The sequence below is a fragment of the Zingiber officinale genome, chromosome 1A (assembly GCF_018446385.1).
Source record: "Zingiber officinale cultivar Zhangliang chromosome 1A, Zo_v1.1, whole genome shotgun sequence".
Lineage (NCBI taxonomy): Eukaryota > Viridiplantae > Streptophyta > Magnoliopsida > Zingiberales > Zingiberaceae > Zingiber > Zingiber officinale.
Window position 1 is genome coordinate 165,240,576 of NC_055987.1, and position 21,330 is coordinate 165,261,905.

Genomic DNA, 21,330 nt, shown 5'->3' on the forward strand with positions numbered 1-21,330 from the left:
GAACATCTTATTGCTACACCATAATCCCGCGTCTTATATATTAACGTCCATGCCCTTTGAAAGATTGACAGTGAATTAATTGGAGCCGGTATTAGAGATCGTTAATGTAACGGAGGTATATTTTTCACAGTTAGTTAATAAAGGAAAATATGATAATTTTCAACGGGGCATGTTGGAAAGGAAAGAAACAATTAGGGGGTGAATAAAAAGTTCCTCTTCTATTGTCTTATGTCTAATCCTTGTCCATGGACACTAATGTCAATGCGCCGCTGCTAGTGTCCTAAGAAAGGCGGCGAACAGCCCCGGCGTTCATGGCGCCGCCCGCTGCCGGAGAGCCCAAATGCTACTTTATCTCCCGCTCCCTTCTTCTCCGGTATGCTCCTTCTACCTCCCCGATCCTCGCTTTGCCAAGCCTCCTCACTCCATCCCCTCATTCGCAATCTCGTGCAGGTTATCCAAGCTGATTCGAGAAACCCTATCGCGAACCCTATACGCCCCTCCGGTAGGATCCAACGTCTCCATAAAATTGATCCTCGAGTCCCTCCTCCCTTGCGAGGGCGGGCCTCCGGCGGAGGGATTCCCGAAGGAGGTAATGGATTTCGTTCTCTGCTGTGCAGCCCTAGCTGCGGCGGAGGGCGATGACTCCCCGACACTTTTCTGGGTTACCAAAGATCTCATATTAGCGGCGAAATTGTCTTTGCGGGAGTTATCGAGAGCTGCTTCATTTGGGTCGGAGAGGGAGATGCTTGTCGAGCTCATGCCAGACGTGTTGTCAGTGGTGAAGGGGGTGATAAAAGAGAGCAGTGTGGATACGAAGTCGGAGGATATCTTCGCTAGCTCCGCCAAGACACCGGTGGATTATGCTATTGTCGCGGCCCACCAGTTCAGATGGCTTGTTTCGCAGGTTTCTTTCCTTATATTACGTTTTGTCTACCTTCATCTTGTATTGCGGGAATGCAGACTCCTCTTTACTAGTATCTTGATGATTGTTTCAGGTTGCCTACCCTGATTTGGGCAAGTTGTTGTGGTTGGTCACTCCGTGTGCTCTGACATCTTTGGATCACTGGTCAGCGGCAGTGAAGGTTAAACAATTGCTTATTTTTCTTGATTGTTTGAATTTTCAAGAATTAATTTGCATAAGTATATAATAGTATATCCTCCTTTCCAGTGTCTGTTATTGAATCTTTAGCTACAATTCGTAGGAAGGTGCTTTCTGATGTTGGAGTAGCATATTTTTCATGTTTTTCTGGTAATATAAAATGGGACACCTAGTGTACTCAAGAGGAGTGTTAGACTTTTGATAGTTGAACAGATTTTTTTTTTAAAAAAAAAGGGCTAACTTTTTAGGGTTTAACATTTTTGTTGGCTAGCATGTTTTGTAGGTCTTTTGTTTTTTCTTATTGCAACTTACATTATTACTGATAGCTTAATGCACTCACTTGAATTCATTGATTGCTGTTAACTTGGGAATCTCATATCCATCACAAGTATTCACCTAGTGTTTATATGCTTATTTATGTTTCCATATGGCAAACTTGATATTGATAAGAATTCTTGTGGTAGTCTCATTCAGAGCATAATATCCGATTTACAATGAAGTATAAAAACAACAATTTTCTTAAATAAAAACACAGGAACAAGGTATTTCCAGCTTTATACACATAGTGAAGAATGTCAATGCAGCTGAATTAAGTTGGTATGAGGAAGCAATACTCGACGTATGCTGCAGCAACATTCCTGCAGCTGATGAACTATGGCATCGTGTTATTGAAATATCTGTGCTTTTGTTGACATCTACACAGAAAGCAAATCCTCGCAGCCCTTGGTATGTTGTATAGTTGTGCTAGTTCTTACATCTATTCCACACCTACAGTTTTTGTGATATTATCTTAGTGCTTCAACATTCATTATGTGTAAATTGCATTTTATTACTTGAAAGATTAAGGTGCCAAACATGAGCAAAATTCAACATTATGTGTCTGTATAGCTAGTCATTGTGGACTCAAGAAGAATTTAGTCTCCATACATCCGACCCCTGTGTGATACTAGAAAATATTGTATTTACTAAAGTAAGAAATTCTTTTGTCCATGTTTCCTCTTAAATTATAGCAAAAAGAAAAAGAGTTTCTTTCAATCTTTAATATTGTGAACATTAGCATGGTATTAAGAGTTCCATGACCATAAGTTTGTCTCCGAATGTTTCTCTGAGTTGCTTATGATTTTCTTGAAGCTTGACATATGTATAATGGATCCTTATAAAAGTCTCAAATAAAAGAATAAAATTTAAATTCTTTTACTTGGATAAGAAGGATTGTCTGATTTGTAATGTTGCATTCTTACAGTCTTCTTTCCACTACTTATGAATGGTGGTATCTAGTCTCATCCAAGTCTACAAAATCATCTTGCATAATTACATATTGGATTGGCTTAATTATGTGCTTAATAAACAGATAGGATTCTCTTCGTTAGCACGTCTAGGAACCTGTCACTGACAATGAAATAGTAAATAAATAAAAAAATCCTTTAGCCGCCCTATAAAAATTTACTAACAGCACAGCATGATGCTTCAAGTTAATCAGGTCTTGTATATGCTATATTTTGGTCCATTGAGTTGGAAAATGCAATCTAAGAATGATGCTGCTCTTAACTGAAGTTTGAGAGTTTACATAATTATACTAATAATAAACTGTAAGTTGAATATAAGTTGTTTACTTCAGGAGCGAGGAAAAAAGGATCATTGAATCATGTATCAAAAACAGCAAAACTGGACACTATCTTGTAGTAGAATATTTTCAGCACATTTATTCATTTATCATGTATCTATGTCATTTATATATAAGCTTTGAAAAATCTTGGCGTCTTGTGATGCAGCATCTGTTGAACTTCATAATCTATGCTATAAAATTGCAAATTTCCCTTCTATTTTATTGTCAGGTTTGAGAGGATGCTGAATGAAATGCTAAGCCATTTGGAGCGCCAACCTTTTAATAAGGAACGCCGTGTTTCATGGCTTTCTCAAATTGAGCCAGTTTTTAGTGTAATGGGTCTTTTCATACTAGCACACTTCCGCAGGATTTTTCCTCTCTTCTTCCAGTGGATGCATGCTGATGATGAGGACACCATTCTCCTGGTATGATTTTTAACTGCATCTATTCAATTTACTGCAATACTAGTTTAGTGGATATTGCTTGTACTTAGTTTTCGGTAATTTAATGATAGGTTTTGCTTTATTCAACATTTTACATATAAATTATATTTATCTGATACATATCAGCTACGCTAGAATCTGGCCGATGATTATATGCTCTTTTCATCAATGAATATTTGTAAAAACACTACTTAGATCATCATAAATGCTTGTGAAACTAAATATAAATTCATCTTGGGAATTGGGATAGGATTGTTTTTTTTAATCTGTCATGATATTTGTTTCAATATAATGCTTGTGTTAGGAAATGAAATATTGATTACGCAGCATGTTATCTTTTACTAAGGGCAACTAGCTATTTTAATTTTATCCATTTTTATGCCTTTGCAGGTTCTGGGACGGCTCCATACTATTATTAAGTTAACGTGGATACGGAAATCACCACACTTTGAAAGGTTAGAGAAAGAAATCATGCATTTATATATATATATATATATATATATATATATATATATAGACACAGGTCATGGGTTGTTGGCAACGGTAAAGTTGTTGTCATGTGACCAAAAGGTCACGGGTTCGAATCCTGGAAACAACCTCTTGCAAAAAGTAGGGTAAGGTTGCGTACAATCCTTCCCCGGGCTGCCCATTTATATATATATATAGACACACACACTCGGTGCATAGTGGGTGGCCTCAAGGACATGAGGTCAATGGTCAAGGTGATGTGATAGTCAAAAGTCAATATTAGATGACAGTCAAACTCGAGAAGTACGTGTCCCAATAGAGCATTCCCAGTCGACCCAATAGCCGCCTTTCACTTCTCCTAGGCAAGTATCCTAGTATACTTTTGGTCGGCCCAATAGTCGGTCGGACCCTTAGTCTATTCTCGGTCGGCTACAATACCGACCGGACTCCTAGGACTCAATTTCGCATCTCATGGGCACAACCCCTCAGTTTATTCCTGGTTGGTTTCAATGACGATCGGAATCACAATGACGGTCGAAATCACAGAACACGGTTGCTTAATTCTTAGGGGCACCCCCTAGTCTACTCTTAGCTCGAACATCGATCAGATCCTTAGTTCACTTCTCATGGGTATGACTCCCAGTCTACTCTTAGTTCGTCCTAGCGTCAGTCGGACACTTAGAGTGTAGCTCCCCAGTTCTCACTTCTCATTGGCATGACTCCCAGTCTATTTCTGGTCGGTCCTGGCGCCGGTCGAACACTAGGGTTCAGCTCCCCAGTTCTCATATCTCATGGGCATGGCTCCCAACCTACTCTCGGTTGGGCCCAGCACCGGCTGGACTCTCGTCAGGAGACAACATTTTCAAGAAATCATAAATACTTGTTAGAAAATAATGGTTATGTGTCAAGAAATATTTCAATACTTTGCTATATGCGTACTGCAAAACCTTTTCTTACCGAATAGAAGTCGATCGTACATCCTCCATTACTCGACATGCTCTGATACCAGACATTGTCTGACCGCTTCATTATTACGAAGGTTATAAGGGGTGGTATAAAAAAAGTTCTCTTCGTTGGCCAGTTCACGCGCACACACGCAGCTCATGTAGTTCTACATTTTCGTACGCTTTTCGTTCGGTCTCTCATCGGAGTGCCTACGTCAGGAACCTCTTCCCTGGTTCTCGCTCTAACCGCCGCCGCGCAAGCTGTCTGTGGTGTGCGTAGGTTCATGGACATCATTTTCCACCGGCTTCCCTTGCTCTGTTCAAGGGGCAAAAGCTTGCGGCATATCTTCGGGTTCTAGCCTCTCTGTCCTCTCTTCGTCAACATTCCTGCCATTGTCACCAGTCTCCCATACTCAGCTTCCTATATATATATATTCTTCTGACCTTCGGATTGTTGCTAAACATCAATAATATGTTTTTAGTTTTATCACCAGCACTGCACTGCATAATATCCTTTTTGCCTATCCGTGCAGTGCATAATATCCTTTTTGCCTATCCGCCCGATCCAACTTACGCATCTCTGCCTTAGCTCGTCTTTGTTATGGAGCTGGTCAGAGCAGCAATGTCGGTCCCAGATCAAATTGTCGTCCTTTTAGTCTTTATCCTTGCTTTATTCAAACTTTAACTTATTTTGTGCAAAAATAAAAGAGCGCCCCATTTTACCATATCGTCAAATGGGCGTCCTATGTTGATTTTTTATCAGAAAAGCGTCTCACTCCCTAACACAATTGTCTTTCAGTACTGTTCATCTTCCGCTTAAATCGTGAATTGGTTGGGCTCGTTGTACTAGCTATGAAACTATATAGTGGTTTAGTTGTAGATCTCTAAATGAGTTTTGATTTGATGTATTGTGTGTTGCATGTTTCAATCCGAATTAAAAGTTATGACCTTTCAATGGTTTAATATATTCATTGTTGCAGTTACGAAAACATAGCTGTTACAACTATGTAGCAGTTATAATTTCATAGCTGGTACAACTGAGTTGCTAGGCAATTGTAGCAGCTACGATTCGTAGCTACTATAACGTGGATGTCATCCTAAATTTTGAGATATTATAACTTTTGACTTGAATTTAATCACAGGACGTATAATATATCAAATTGAAGTTTATTCAAACATTTACAACTGATTATGGGATGAAACCATAATAATTTATTTTAAACTCAAAAAAATGTCGTTTGAATCCTTTTAGAAGGTTTCGAACAATTTTAGTTTTAATTTTTTTTAAAATGTTGTAACAGTTACGATTTCACAATTGTTATAACTTTATAGTAACTACGATTTCTGAATTGCTACAAGGGGCCAATGAGTTCAGGATTTAGGCGGGAGATATAAGTAGGATAATAATGAGAACGGAGAACGGTCATGTGGACATACTTTTGATAAAAAATTAAAATGCCTTTTTGATGATTTGAAGAAAAAAAAAAAAGACCCTCTTTTAATTTTTGCCCGTTTATTTTTATAAGTTGCCTTCATGTTTACCTGAAATACCCGCCGACTTTGCTTGATGTATTTGTTTTTAACACGGACTTTGCTATTTAACTGCGAGTTGTTCTTTCCTCTTCTTCCAAATCAGTTCCCTATTCCTTCCTAGTGAACTTATGACACTTGCAGCTGTTTGTCTCCTCAGGTTGGTGGATGAATTGACTCTTTTATACAAGGAGACGGCTGTAAGAAAGAACCGAGAAGTTATTCGTCACCAAATTCTTCGACTGTTGGTGTTGCTACAACAGTAAGAAATTGATTTGTTTAGCCGTCTTGTGTTACATTCTATTTATTATTGGCCATCTGATTTCTGTGTTCCTTGTTAGGTGCAAAGGATTGCAGTTTGAAAAAGCCTGGGACAAGCACAAGAATGATCCAGACTTAACCATGATGGTATCCTCCTTTAACAATCTCCTAAACGAGACTCAAACGACAAGTACAAGCTAGCCGTGATGCCTCGCAGTATACTACTATACACGAAAAGTTATGTTCCAAAAGCTGCCCAAAAAGAGAAAAATGAGAGCTTTCAAAGTTGATAGAACTTAAAACCCTAAAGAGTTCTCACAAGGGCACTATTGAAGCTTTTGAATGCTATTTCCTCTGATTGACTATGAATATAGTTTCGATTAGGATTAATAGCGATACATTACAAGTTTAATATATAATAAATAAATTTAATATATATACAAAATTGATTTATACTGAAGTTTAAATAATATATAATAAGTAAATTTATTATTCAATTATATAAAAAAAAATACTCAAGTTTGGGGACATCAAACCCTCGCAGCTATCCATAGCAGCAGCAAAAGAGTTTCTCAGTGACGGTTAGTAGCTGCGGAGTTAACGACATCTGCCAGTAACTCTCTTGCAGAGTTACCAACGTCTGCCCGTAACCCCTTTGATAAGCCTCCCGCATCCGTTTCTTTGCTGCTTTTTCTGGCTCCTCTATGGATTGGACCATGGCAACAGCATCCTGAGTTATTTCCAAAGAAGAGTTGTGTTACAGAAGACGATAGGCTTTTGCTTTGGCTGAAAGAACGATATGACCTTGGAGAGTACCTCATTTGTGACGACATCCCAAAGTCCATCACTTGCAAGTATAAGGAGTTCGAGAGAGCCATCGACTGCCTCCACCTAGATGGTTGAACAGGTTTAAGAGTAGAAATCTGGTGATCAGAATATGATATTTGAATACCAAACCTGTATTTCTGGATCGGCAACAACAACCTGCTTCAAGAGTCTGTCCCCAAATGATCGTGATGTAGATATAATTATTGGTGCAGGGAGTATCCAAATTCAAATTTTGATAATGGCAAAGGAATCAAAGTTAAACTTATATAGGGAGTATCCAAATTCAAATTTTGATAATGGCAAAAGAATCAAAGTTAAACTGATATGTGATCTAACATGTTTGATGGAGATTGCAGGAAAATTATAAATGTTTTTAGGCAAAAGTCCTAGCTGCGGTTAAATAAGATGAAAACCCTAAGGGGTGGTAACCTTAGGTCCTAAGGGGTGGTAATCCTAGGTGGAGGAAAATCCTAAGGGGCGGCAACCTTAGGTCCTAGGGGTAGTAACCCTATGTGGAGGAAAATCCTACGGGGGGATAACCTTAGGTCCTATGAGGTGATAATCCTAGGTGGAAAAAAACCCTATGGGGCGATAACCCTAGGTCCTAGGGGGTGATAACCCTAGGCAGAAAGTCCAGTCGGTCTGGAGGACTGGACTGACATCAGGTAATTTCTTCTGAGAGTAGTAGATGAGGATGCGTTTCCTGCAGAGGGAACAGTAGGCGTCGGGTCGACCTAGGATTTCCGGTCGGAAATTCGAAGTCAAACCCGGACAGTCCGATGACTGTCACTTGATTTATCATGGTTCTATTTGTTCTAACTTTGTCTTGCAGGATACGTTATTGTTTTGGGACTAACATATCTTGCAGGTACAAAAGGAACAAGTTAAGCCTCAGATGAACAGTGTCCGAGGCGCCTCCATGGAGCTTGGAGGCGCCTCGAGTACAGAATGTGAGTTGGCCGCGAAGCAGTGCTGAAGGCGCCTCGGATGGAGCTGGAGGCGTCTTGGACCAGAGATTGGAGGCGCCTTGAATTGGCTTGAAGGCGCCTTCAAGTGGATGAGTTGTGACCAGATCTGATCCACGCGGCTGACTCGGCTTGTTGGAGGCGCCTTGGATGGTGTTGTAGGCGCCTCCAGCAGTGCATAAAAGGGGTGTTTGAGTAGCAGTGTAGGGAATTAATCCAAAAACTTTCTTTCGACGGTTGGCTGCTCAAAAGACGACCCTGAAGTGCTGTAGCTACGCCCCGACAATCAGAAGCTGTGATTCTACTATTCTTTTGTTGTCGGTATAAGATTGTTATTGTTTTACTTGTATTGCATTTCTGTAAAACTTTTCACGATTATAGTTGTTGCCTAAAGGAAACGCTCAACAAGCGTGGACCTTGGAGTAAGAGTCGTCCTAGGCTCCGAACCAAGTAAATTCTTGGGTCGTGTGTTTGTGATTATTTTCCTTTTTATTATTTCCGCTGCTTAAACTCTCAAACGATTTTCAAATATAAAACAAGTGAAAATAACGAGTGCTATTCATCCCCCTTCCTCTATCACTTCTCAATCCAACAATAATTACATTCTTGGTACCCACCCACATCACGAAGCCACCAGCTTCTTCAATTCGTCGTCTCTCATCTGTTTGGCCAGGCTTGTGGTCTCCTGAGATGGCGATAGCTGCCATAAAGTACAATATCAATATCTGAAAAAAGCTAGGAACAAAGAAGCTGGCTTTGTAATCTTTGGTAATATCATTTTACCTATTTGATGCTTTCAAGCAATAACAAATTCTGTCACTTCTTCATATTGACTCATTACTGCTTACCTAAAACCACCGTTTGAAGGAAGAATTTCTTTATCAAATAGAGCTTCTCTAGATAAATAGAGCTTCTCATGAACAAATTTCAATTAATCCAACATGCAATAACACAATATTGCAGAGCATTTCCAGTTCGTGTTCCTTATTAGATAATAGTTTGAAGTCTCCGATTGAGAAATTCAATTTATAATCTCAAAAGAAGTCAGAACGATCTTAAAAATATGGACTTTAACCTTTCTTTCCCCTACATATAACAGCCATAGAGTCCCCAACATTAGCAACCACCAAGCGGTCACCAACAAGGATAGCTGTTGAGGCAGTTGAGCAAAGCATCATGATTCTGATTATTCTCGGATAATTTGAGAAATTCTGAGTCTGTATGTGTATGTATCGGCTACAAAATAACAAAGTCAATCCCAATAGCAGATAATATAGTATATAAAATGATTGTGATTTTAACATTGTTGAAAAAAAATGACAAAACCTATAGAAAAACTTCGGGTGTTGAATCAAATTGCTGAAAAGATTTTGTTTTACATACTCTTTTGCTCGAGCACCACCATGACTTGGCAAGTATCATTCAATGTGTTTAATTTGTTGAGTCAATATATGACTTGATGTAATTCACATAAATAAAGTATCATTCAATGTCTTCCTACAGAATGTTCTAATTTGTATAAAGCTAAAACTATTTATTGTTATAAAAAAATGCAAATTTGGTGATAGATTTGTTAATATCTCAAATAGTTGATGATAGATTTAGTAACCAAGGCATATGAATGAATACCTCAACTAATACTAAATTTTTCATGAAGATACAACTCAGAAACTTAACCAGAGATCAAAGGTGAACAGAAGCACAAAGGCATCTTATCCTATCCAAGATGATAAGCTGAGACAAGGCTTGGAAGTTGACGAGGTGAAGACTCGATGGGGTCCTGCAATACAGAAGCATTAATGTCGGGCCGGAAAGGGGTTTCCGGCGTTGACCCTCCAACGCTCAAGTCAGTTTCCGGTGATGTGGAGAATAGTAAAAATGCTATAACCAAGAGCGTGTAGAATAACAAAGTTGCGCATACCTCCGCCTATAGATGGGAAGCCCCTTTTATAGTGCCACTATAGTGTCTATACACGCATCTCCAAGTGTGTGCATATTTTCCAAAACATCCTAGGAAAAGATAAGTCAAAAAGTGTCTTAGACACCTTTCCTTAAATGCGCATGCAAATCCTTGATGTGACAGATTGAAAACTTCTAAAGTATGATTTGTCTAAGGAACATGCTCTGTTGTCAGTAACACAAACTTCCAAAAGGGTACGAGGAGATACGGGTGCGGATCACGCTGTAGGTCAATTGATGTCAGCTCAGCGCGGGACGCTCCCGCTCGGTCATGTTGGACAGAACAATCTCCCTTCACTCGGCTTCTCTATCGGAGGGCTGCTTTTTACCCGAACGGACATGTCGCCCGCTCGACTCTTAGTCTTATGCTATTCGCTTGGTCTTGCTCGTCTGTTCGAACATGTTGTCCGTCCGGCCATAACCTGCCCGTTCGGCAAACTTTGATGCCTTCCTTGATTTTAACCTTCGAGTCAGCCAGTCTTCCTTGCTTTGACCTCCACGTCAGCTGATTTTCCTTGTTTTGACCTATCTTTGGTGGGGCCCCTCTTCATCACTATATCACAAGTCTTCCCTTCAAATCTAGTTGAAGGAGACTGCAAGTCCGACTGACTGGACGGTTAGTGTGTTCTGGAACTCTTTCTTCCCAACTAGGCGCCCTGCGGTTTAGAGCCACCGCTCGACTATTGTCATTGTTGTTCTTTCTACTTGCTTTAGCGTCCCTGAGTTTAAAGTCGTCGCTCGGTTATGTCACTAAGCTATTTTGTCGAGAAGTTAACCTGCCATTGACTATAATGTTCATTGGCACAAGAGTTTATAGCCGTCGCTCGGCTCTATCATGACCAACACTTAGTCATTTTTTAACTTCCTTTTGATCTCTGCTCCGATCACTGACTCCACGTAGTGTGCCTTTTAATTGCCGCTGATGTCACCATAATTTCTTGAAAACTGTTCAAATCCTTAACCATTAATACAAAGCACGCTTGACCATGACCTTTAGTCATGCCTTCTCCTTCCTCATTAATGCAACTTGTAACTGAATGCCACGTGTCACTTTCTCCTCACTGCCACATGTATAATGTGATAGGCGACTATTTGGCTTTGATACGACAACGCCTCTTTGAGTTCAACGGCGCAGATAAAATCTCATTTTCCAAAACCCTGAATCGGACGACCTAGGACTGCTGCAGATAGGGTTTTAAGATCGTAACTTCCTCTCTCCATCGCCTATCATCTTCACGCTTCATCTTCTTCCTCTGTTCTTTGCACCTACTTCATCGCCGACAATCTTTCAGCAGTAAGCTCTCTCTCTCTCTCTCTCCCCTTTTGATTTCTTGATTTCCCTCTTTTATCTTATGGCACGACCTACTTAGGCTGTCTCTGGGCTATGGTACACCACCACTGAGTTCAATTTTAACGGTGATGAGATCAACCAAATGAAACTAACTTACCATTTTCTCGACGATTACCCCCATCGCCTTTCCTTCTGTTTATGTCCATCCTCATACGCCTCCAGACGACTTTCTCTCTTTCTTCACGGATTAATTTTACATCAGTATGTGCTTTCCCATTCACCCCTTCTTCTATGAAATTTGTCGATATTTCCACATTCCCTTGCATTAGTTAGTACCCAATTCCTTTAGACTGTTGTGCGGGATGATTATTTTATTCCGTTTGTACGTGATTCTCCTTATGCCTACCGTTTTCTACTATTTCTATTACCTAAAGCTTTCTGAGCCGGACACCTTCCTTTTCCAAGTCCGAGTGGACGCTGTATATTTTGACAAAATGCCCTTCTCGAATAAGCACTGGAAGGTCATTACTTCTTCGTTCGTTTTCCCGGCCGGTCTGCCTTTCCGACCGGCTGGTAGATAGAGTTGTCCAAACCTCCTCCGCTCAGGAGGTATCGAGGTCAATTAGCTTACCTCCATGCAGCCACAAGTCTAGCCGATTAGAAGTATCATATAGACAAGCTGCTTCTAGAAGGAGTTTTGTATGTGTTCGGGCTAAGCCCGATCCACACACGGTAGCCCATCCCTCTAGGTACGCGATTTTTATTCTTATCATCTTTGAATCTAATTGTTTCTCTCTCTTTCTTGCAGATCAAATCATGAACCAAGCGTTGCTGAGCGGCAAGTGAAATCTCTCCGATACGGACATCAATACCAAGGGGGTGGCCGAGTTGGAGAGTCACAGCCTGTTGCCTGTCGAGCACTCTGAAGAGCCAACCAACAAAGTAGGGGGAAGTCGGGCGATAGCTAGTGAGACAAATGCTCACACTGGCGAGTTGCCGCCGTAGCACCCATCCATGGTGTCGATTGCGGTCCCATCCGAGTCGGATACCTCTGGCGAGCCGTTGATCCAGCGCTAAGCGACACCGAATGGAGTCGTCCTCTCGCTTGGAAACTTCGGCTTTGCAGGCCTCCACTCTTGCATCGACTCTTCGACCCCCATTCGAGCTCGGTGAGACTTCTTCCTCCGAGCTTCTCGAGGGGGAGGCTATCTTACTGACCCCCCCCTCCTTCTTCTAATCGAACTCCATCTCTATCTGCGCTGCTGGTCGAGGTGATTTTTGCTTCACTGATCTCCTATTCGCTGCCCTCTCCGATCAGCGCGGAAGCCACTACTTTCATCATCCGTTCCTCCCCCATGTCTAAATTCAAGGGCTCGACCGCTTCAGAGCTCTCAGATCTGAGCAGCCGCATAAGTATCAAGGTCATTATTCGCTTGTCCATCGATGAGTGGCACCACTCGGACAACACTGAGTCGTGCTCCCTAGAGCACCACATCAAAATTCAAGGCCCCCTAGTGTAGACCTGGGAAGACTATAGGGCCCGAGCGGCTTCCATCTCGTTTGGAGCGCTTGCTGATGGTTTCACTTAGAAATCAATTGGGGTAAGTTTAGCAGAATCTTTTCTTTATTTCTCCTGATTGACAGTAACCAACTTCTTTCTATTGCAATTCTGGATGGAGAGTCTGGCAATGTGCAGAGGCTGACATTTTTGGAGCACGAGATACAACAGTTACGAACCTCGGTTGTGAAAGCAAACACCTCACGGGCTCGGGTTGAGCAATTGACTGCGAAGGTGACCCAATTGAAGAAAGACTTAGACACGAGCTCTGAGCAGTTGCTGGGGTCCAAGCGGGCCCTCACAGTGGAGAAGAATAGGAATCACGATTAGGCTCTCTAGCTTGATCGGCTAACCAAGTAGGCTCATCACTTTGAGTCTAAGATTAATTCTGCCAATGCCAGGAAACTTCGAGCCATTGAAGATCTAGATATCAAAAATAAGGAGGCTCGAGTTCTGGCAAAGAAGCTTAAAGAAGACAAGCAGGTCAACTGAACTGTTGAGTAGGCTGTGAGTGAGCTCCAGCTTGGGGAGCACAAACGAGTGATTGATGACAAGATACTGAGCTGACCACGCTGAAGGCTGAGCTGGAGGAGTGCAAGGTTGCACTCAACAAGTTCAAAGAGGAGGAGCCAAATCGACTGGAATCTTTTAGGGTGAAGTACCTTCGCTCTTGGGAATTCAACAAAATGTTCACCAACCAGACTCTCTGCCTCTTTGACTACGGTATCGATGGGGCCCTCCAACAACTGAAGGATGGCAGCTAACTCTCCCCCGAACTGTCAAGCAAAATTAGAAAAAGGGAGAAGATCTCCGACTCAATTCTGGACGACGTGCTCAACTACCTTGCATAGTCTTTTCTATAAGTTTGTTAGCAGCTCCTTGTACCCATCCCAATCACTTTGTAAAAAATTTTCTAAGTATGAATCCACGCGCTCCCTTTTGGTGCTTTAGAGTTCTCTGTTTAAGAGTCTTGTGATCTTTTAACTTATCCTTAGCGTAGGAGACTAGGTTTTTTATATTGGCCGATACATGGAACAAAGGTTGAACTTGCTCCTAACATGACTGAACGACGCGCGAGTCTTTAACACATAGGTGCGAAAGCTTCGCTCGCTTATAACACGGTCATTTGGTATGTAAGTCTTTGACACTTGGCGCGAGGGCTTCGCTCGCTTATAACACGACCGACTGGCAAGTGAGTCTTTGACACTTAGTGTGAGAGCTTCGCTCACTTATAACACGGCCGAACGACACGTGAGTATTTGACACTTAGCGCGAGGGTTTTGCTCGCTTATAACACGATCGATCGACACGTGACTCTCTAGCACTTAATAATTTTTCATTCAAAACATCATTCACTCATAGAACGAATATTTTTACAGCTTATATAAATTTAGTCACGAACTTACTACCCAACCCAATAGGACTGTAGATGGTTCACGCTCCAGGGCCGCTCCAGATTTCTCCTATTTTCATCTTGTCAATAATAAAATCTCAAGCTGAGCTTTTGGATTACTTTATATGGCCCATGTTAGATTTTGAGAGATGTCCTAAGGTAATCGTCTTAAGATTTTTACTAAATATAGATTTTCTATTTGAGTGCATATTATATGTTTAATTGTCTTAAACTCATTTATTGATTGCTCGCAATACAATTCATAGTATGAGAGAAATTATGATTGGATTACAACTAGTGATTATCTTTACATGTGTAATTATGAACGTATTGGAATTTTTTTAGTCGTCGAATTGATACATTCAGACATCATTAATTCTGTAAGACTAGCACGGGTTAAACTCGTTGGTTCGCCAAGCAGCTATTTTCTCACTAACTGGAGATATTGGAATGTCGAAAGTTAAACATGGATGCTAGATTGCTAGTTATGGTAACTAGTTCATTGGAGTGACTCGCTTTAAGACTTCATATAGTTATCTATATATATGGATATGTTTGTGAAGCTCTTATTGCAGCTCGAGTGCAAGTTTCATTTGACTTGAGGTATATAAGTCATTTTGGTCATAGAGACTTATACTTTGACATCTTAAGCAAACATTTCATTGAGGTGTGGACCCGGAATGATTGGGTATATGTCGAAATACCCAAAGATGTTTGGATAGCCCACAGAAGATTCACCGCTCATTGTGAGGAGACGTATACCCTATGGTCACTCATTAGGATTATTACTCAAAGTTTTTTAGCCAAAGCATCACATGTTAAGAATACAAGACTCTTGTACACATATACGAGTAATTTGAATCCGTAGAACGAGGAAGTATTACTTAGTCTAGTGGGGATAGACACATAGACCATATCCTGAACCAAGTGGGTATAAAATGAGTGAAAGAAATAAGGCACGACTCACTGTACCTGTTGAAGGGTTTATAATTAGTTCTAAGATCAACTATAATTTTTCTACTAATTGGGGATCATGATGTACTACTAAATGTCACTCATAATCGTTCTATAATTAAGTAATTAATTATGAACGATCAAAATAAATCGAGAACATATTGGGTCGCATCCACTAATGAGTCTCTAAAAGATGTAAAATAAGTTAAAGAATATGATTCTTAGATCAAGAGATAAATGTTTGGTTGGACCATATATAAGATAAATATGGAAATATTTGTCATGATGAAAGCGCGAATGGGCTATATCACTTATGGTAGAGTTGAACCATATTTGGTTTAATCATGAATTAGTCATCAACCAACTTGGTTTAGTTGTGAACCAAACCAAGGGGTTAATAGGCTAATTTTTGGTTAAGGGATAATGGGTTGGATTTGGACTTTCTAATCCAACTCATTTAAGAGGATTATATATAGATGTAATTGGAAGAGAATTAATAACAAGTTTCATTATTTGGTTGATTGAATTTTTGGAAACCCAATCCTCCTCTCCCTCTCACCTCTCATTGTCGCCACCCACAACAAGGAGAAATCCTTCTCCTTGTTGTTGTGACCACCAAGCAAGGAAGAGACATCTTCCTTGTTTGCTTCTTCTTCCTCTTGATCCCTCTTCTTCGCTCGTGACTAGTAACTTCCAAAAAAGAGGCTTGTACATGGAGTTGTCTTGAGGAGCTCGGCGTGGATACAAATAGAGGTGAGGTTCGATAACATTGCTACGATTGATGCTCTTCTTGTTACAGGTCCATCCGTGAGGTACATCTAGCGTAAATTTTTTTTTCGTAAAAAATTTAATTATATGATCATATTTGACATGTTGTATCCTTGTATGCGTGTGGTGTATGTGATGTAATAATTAAGAATTATTATTATTTTATTTTCCACTACGCATGTTTATGAAATGTGTTTTAACATGCACCCGCATCGGGCATATCCCAACACTGGTATCAAAGTCTGATCATGCTTCGATATGATCGTAAATTTATTTTACCATTCGTAATTAATGTTGTAACTAATTTTAAAATTTTTCTAGAATTATTAAGATTTTTCTATTTTTGGAAGTTTCTTAAATTATTAGGAAATTCCATTTTTAGAAAGTTTCTAATATAATTCTGGAAAAATAAATTTAGAAATATTCTGTTAATTTATAAATTATCATTTCTGAAATTTTCTAAAATTTTAAAAAATATTCTATTTTTATAAAATTTCCTAATTTGTTAAGTGATACCAAATATGGAAATATTCTGAAATTTTAAAAAATCTAGATCTGAAATATTCTAAATTAAATTATAGAATTAATTTTTCTAGAATTTTTAGATTTATTAAAATAATTTTTTTTAAAAAGTTTCCTAAATTGTTAAGAAATACTAAATTTGGAAAGTTTTTAAAAATAATTAAAAATTCAGATTTGAGATATTCTAAATTAAATTATAAAATTAATCTTTTCTGAAAATTTTTAGATTTATGAAAATATTCTATTTTTAGAAAGTTTCATAAATTATTAGAAAATATCAAATTTGGAAAGATTTGAAAAATCATAAAAAAAATCCAGATTTAAATTATTCTATAATAAATTAAATAATATTAATTATTTATTTCTTAAATTGTTAGAAAATTAATTTAAAATTTTATTTCTAAAATAATTAAAGATTCTTTATAAATATTCTAAATGAGATAGTTAATTAAATTTGGAAATTGATTTCCTAATTTGATTAGACTTGATTTATTAAAATCAGATTTATAACATATTTGTATTTCCAAAATAGAATTATAATATATATAAATTTATGTCATGTTCATATCATATTGTATACCATGTAGATGCATTAATTATGACATGATTAGATTTTGTCATGCGTGCGATGTGATTAGATCTTACCATATGTAATGTGTCATGCTATGTCATGCGTGTGATGTGTCATGTCATCATTTATGTCATGCATGCGATGTGTCATGTCATCATTTATGTCATGCGTGTAATGTCATGTAGATACAATATTTGCATGATGTAGATGAGATAAAATCCCTTACATAATATTAAAACCTACATCTTCTATTAATGTGTTAACAACCCGATGTTTATGCGAAAATCAATCAATTGCTAGCAAAATGTGATAGTTATATATAAGTGATATGTAATTGGTAAACTTGTTACCTACCGCTATAACTATGAATGATTTGTTGGCCAAAGTCAAGGTTATTCTTATCTGTAGTGGATATCAATTCACTTGGAGAAAACCTACCATCTCCCGAATTTAAAAATAAGGGTATTTGAATTTGATAAATAAGCGAGCTTTTATGTAAATTGTTTACATAAATAATATCATGTTTTCATACATTCTCATTTTTATATTTCTAGTTTAATCATTTAATTATAATTTATGTTAATCCGCGTTCGATTTTAGACTTGAACAAACTGACTGGGCTGAACTTCTTAGACTGATTTCAAAATTTGAGAATTATTCTCAAAGGTCAGAAATTAGCTTATGTCCTTGATCAGCCTCTTCTCACAAGTCTTGATGGTGATGTAACTGTGGACCAATTGTTGGCCCTTTAGAAATATAAGGATAATTATGTACTTGCAAGTTGTATCATGCTAGTTGGTATGACTCCTGAACTACAGAAACAACGTAAGCATTTGGATGCTTATGATATTGTCTATCATCTTTGTGAGTTATTTGATAAGTAAGCTAGATTTGAAAGGTTCGAGGTCTCTAAGATTCTCTTTTTCTCAAAGATGCAGGAGGGTTCATCCGCAGTACTATATGTACTAAAGATGAATGACTACATAGAGTGTTTAGCATCACTCGGTTTACAATGGATCATGAGTTAAGTTTTGACTTAATTCTACATAGTTTGTGATGAACTATTGGATAAATAATTTGGAATTGACTATTTCTGAGATGATTAATATGCTCAAGACTATAGGACCTTCTGTTAAAGGTGAACAGAAAATTATGATGTCAGTAGACTTCTCCAAGGAATGCTCTAAGAGGAACTAAAACATCAGGCTAAGCAGAAGAGCAAAAAAGCCAAGACAGTAGAATCAACACAAACGGCTCATGTCATGATTGTGGCAAGATAGGACACTGACAAAGAAACTGCAAGATCTATGTTGAGTCCGTGAAGAAGAATAAGACATCCATTGCCCTATCCTCTTCAGGTATTTTCGTTATTAATTGTAATACTATTTTCTCAGATACTTGGATATTGGATACTAGTGTGGCTCACATATATGTAATGACATACAGGGGTTAAGTAATAGCAGAAAAATCATCAAGGGAGAAACAAGTCTGTGAGTTGGGAATAGAGCAAAGGTTGCTACAATTGCTATCGGAACATACTTGTTACAACTTCCTAGTGGACTTGTCTTAGAACTAGATAATTGTTATTTTGTTCCCACATTAAGAACATTGTTTCTATTTCTTGCTTAAATAGAAAAGGTTTCCATTTGACTTTTAGTAACAATTGTTGTTATATAACATTGAATGATGTTCTTTATGTCACTAGAAATTATGCAATGGTATCTACGCGTTAGATACATCTAGTGACGCATTCAATATCGATACTAGCAATAAACATGTCTAATTGGATAATCAATTAACCTCTTACTTGTGACATTGTCGCCTTGGCCATATAAGCAAGAAACACATGTCTGAATTGCAAAAGATTGTAGTTCTCGAATCATTTGAATTAGGTATATTTGATACATGTGATTCATGTTTAAAAGGCAAGATGACAAAGTTACCTTTTTCTGGAAAGGGTGAACGAGTTGATGAGTTACTTGGGCTCTTATATACCGATATATGTGGACCAATGCCAACTCATGCACTGGGAGGTTATAGCTACTTCATTACTTTCATTGATGATCACTCTCGTTATGAGTATGTGTATCTAATGAAACACAAGTCTGAAGCCTTTGAAAAATTTAGAGAATTTAGAAATAAAGTAGAGAAATAACTTGATAAAAATATTAAGATACTTCAATCCGATTGAGGTGGTGAGTATTTAAGCCAAGAGTTTCAAGATTATCTAAGGGACAATGGTATATTGTCTCAATAGACTCCGTCATATATGCCACAACATAATGGTGTATCGGAAAGGCGTAACCGAATGTTGTTGGACATGGTTAGGTCAATGATGGATCATGCAAATCTTTCCAAAATCTTTTGGAGTTATGCACTCATGACAACTATTTACTTGCTAAACAGATTCCCAACGAAGGTAATCTTAACTACTCCATATGAGACATGAACTAGTAAGAAACCCCTCATATCTTATTTGAAGATGTGGGGATGTCCTGCTTATGTGAAGAGAACTATATTAGATAAGTTAGACGCTAAGTCTGATAAGTGTTTATTTATTGGATACCCTAAGGAAAATAAGGGTTACCAATTCTATCATCCCTTGGAATAAAAGGTATTTATTTCAAGGCACGCTACCTTCCTAGAGAAAGAATTTCTCTTACAGGAAACAAGTGAGAGTATAGTTGAACTTGATAAAGTTCAAGAGATTCTAATAAACACTAACGAGATGCCAAGTCAAAAACCACAACCAATTATGACATAACCTCCTCATAGATTAGGTAATACAAACAATATTCCTGAGAGATATGGATTTCTTGTAAGAGAATCGAATGACTAGTTATTCATTGAGGATGAGGAACTTGTTGATTAGAAATAAGCTCTGAATAGTTCAGAAAAGGACAAGTGGCTTACAGCCATGAAGTTGGAAATAGATTCCATGTACGAACACCAAGTTTAGAATTTGGTAGATCCACCTGAGGGCATTACGCCTATAGGATACAAGTGGATTTTCAAAAAAAAACTGACATGAATGGTAATGTAATTACCTACAAGGCAAGGTTGGTAGCGAAAGACTATCGTCAAAGGCAAGATATTGACTATAACGAAACTTTCTCACCTGCAGTCATGCTTAATCCATTCGGATACTCCTTGCTATATCAGCTCATCATGATTATGAGATATGACAAATGGATGTGAAAGCAACTTTCCGTAATGGAAATCTGTTCGAGGACGTGTATATGATAAAGCCCGAAGGTTTCATATCTGTTGACAAAAAAAAAAGTATGCAAACTTCAATTTCGAACCATGTTAAATTAAAAAATACTTTGACCAACTCAAATTATGCATAAGTAAAATTAAATATTTACTGCACCAGAATATAAAAATTGTGAAGTCATATAGATATTTTACTTTGTTAATTAATGTAACTTATAAAATCATATATGATCAACTACTTTGGTACTATTACAAAAGCGATGAAGTAATAAGACCTTTTTATTTCGACATCGGTTCAATTTCGAACCAGTTTTGAACCAATGAAAGATTTTGGTACTTTTGTGACGAAATAATAAATTAAGTTTTTTACTTCACGTGCATTTATTTCGGTAATTATAAATTTATTACTTCTGATAATATCCGATGTCTATTACACATTTTCACATAGTGATATTTGGATAAAAACTCTCAAAAGGGCAAATATTAGGAAAAAAAGAAAACTTTCCAGTTATTCGGTACTTATCGTAATTATTCAAATCATTTAGACATCAAAATTATTTGGATCGAAGTGGCATTAGATAGATTAGGGGTCTTCGGTTAAAACTGAATTGAACTGAATTAACTGAATCAATTTTTTTTAACAAATCGAATTGAATCGATTTTCAATAAAAATTGAATAAGCCAAACCAAATTTCCAATAAAATTAAACAAACTGAACTAAACAAACTAATTTTTTCTAAAAATTTAATTTAGTTTAATAAAAAATCAGTTCGGTCTAAAATTTAAGGTCTAAAAATTTGATCCGATTCAATATATTTGATCCATTCAGTTGAACTGAATAAAAAATTTTAAAATCAAACCTGAATTAAATTAACTAATTTTTCAAGAAAATAATCTAAATAAATTGAATTAAATTTTTAAATTCGGTTAGTTTGATAAAGTTATTTGGTTTAA

The 21,330-nt window shown here is 37.9% G+C and overlaps 1 protein-coding gene and 1 pseudogene across 1 annotated transcript; one reads left to right on the plus strand and one right to left on the minus strand.

Annotated features, from left to right (window-relative positions):
- The first annotated feature begins 232 nt into the window (after positions 1-232).
- Positions 233-6,741, plus strand: LOC122038281 (uncharacterized protein At2g39910-like). Its single transcript, XM_042597937.1, has 8 exons — positions 233-373; positions 451-904; positions 996-1,082; positions 1,635-1,825; positions 2,935-3,130; positions 3,539-3,603; positions 6,251-6,352; positions 6,432-6,741. Exons 1-8 carry the CDS (start codon positions 312-314, stop codon positions 6,550-6,552), a joined length of 1,278 nt encoding a protein of 425 aa, XP_042453871.1. The 5' UTR covers positions 233-311; the 3' UTR covers positions 6,553-6,741.
- Positions 6,742-6,895: 154 nt separating this feature from the next.
- LOC122006250 lies at positions 6,896-12,410 on the minus strand (annotated as a pseudogene).
- Between the last annotated feature and the right edge of the window lie 8,920 nt (positions 12,411-21,330).

Coding starts and splice junctions, on each gene's coding strand:
- LOC122038281 (XM_042597937.1), top strand. CDS start 312: ATGGCGCCGCCCGCTGCCGGAGAGCCCAAATGCTACTTTATCTCCCGC. Junction 1,826..2,934: donor GCAAATCCTCGCAGCCCTTG/GTATGTTGTATA, acceptor TTTTATTGTCAG/GTTTGAGAGGATGCTGAATG. Junction 6,353..6,431: donor CTGTTGGTGTTGCTACAACA/GTAAGAAATTGA, acceptor GTTCCTTGTTAG/GTGCAAAGGATTGCAGTTTG.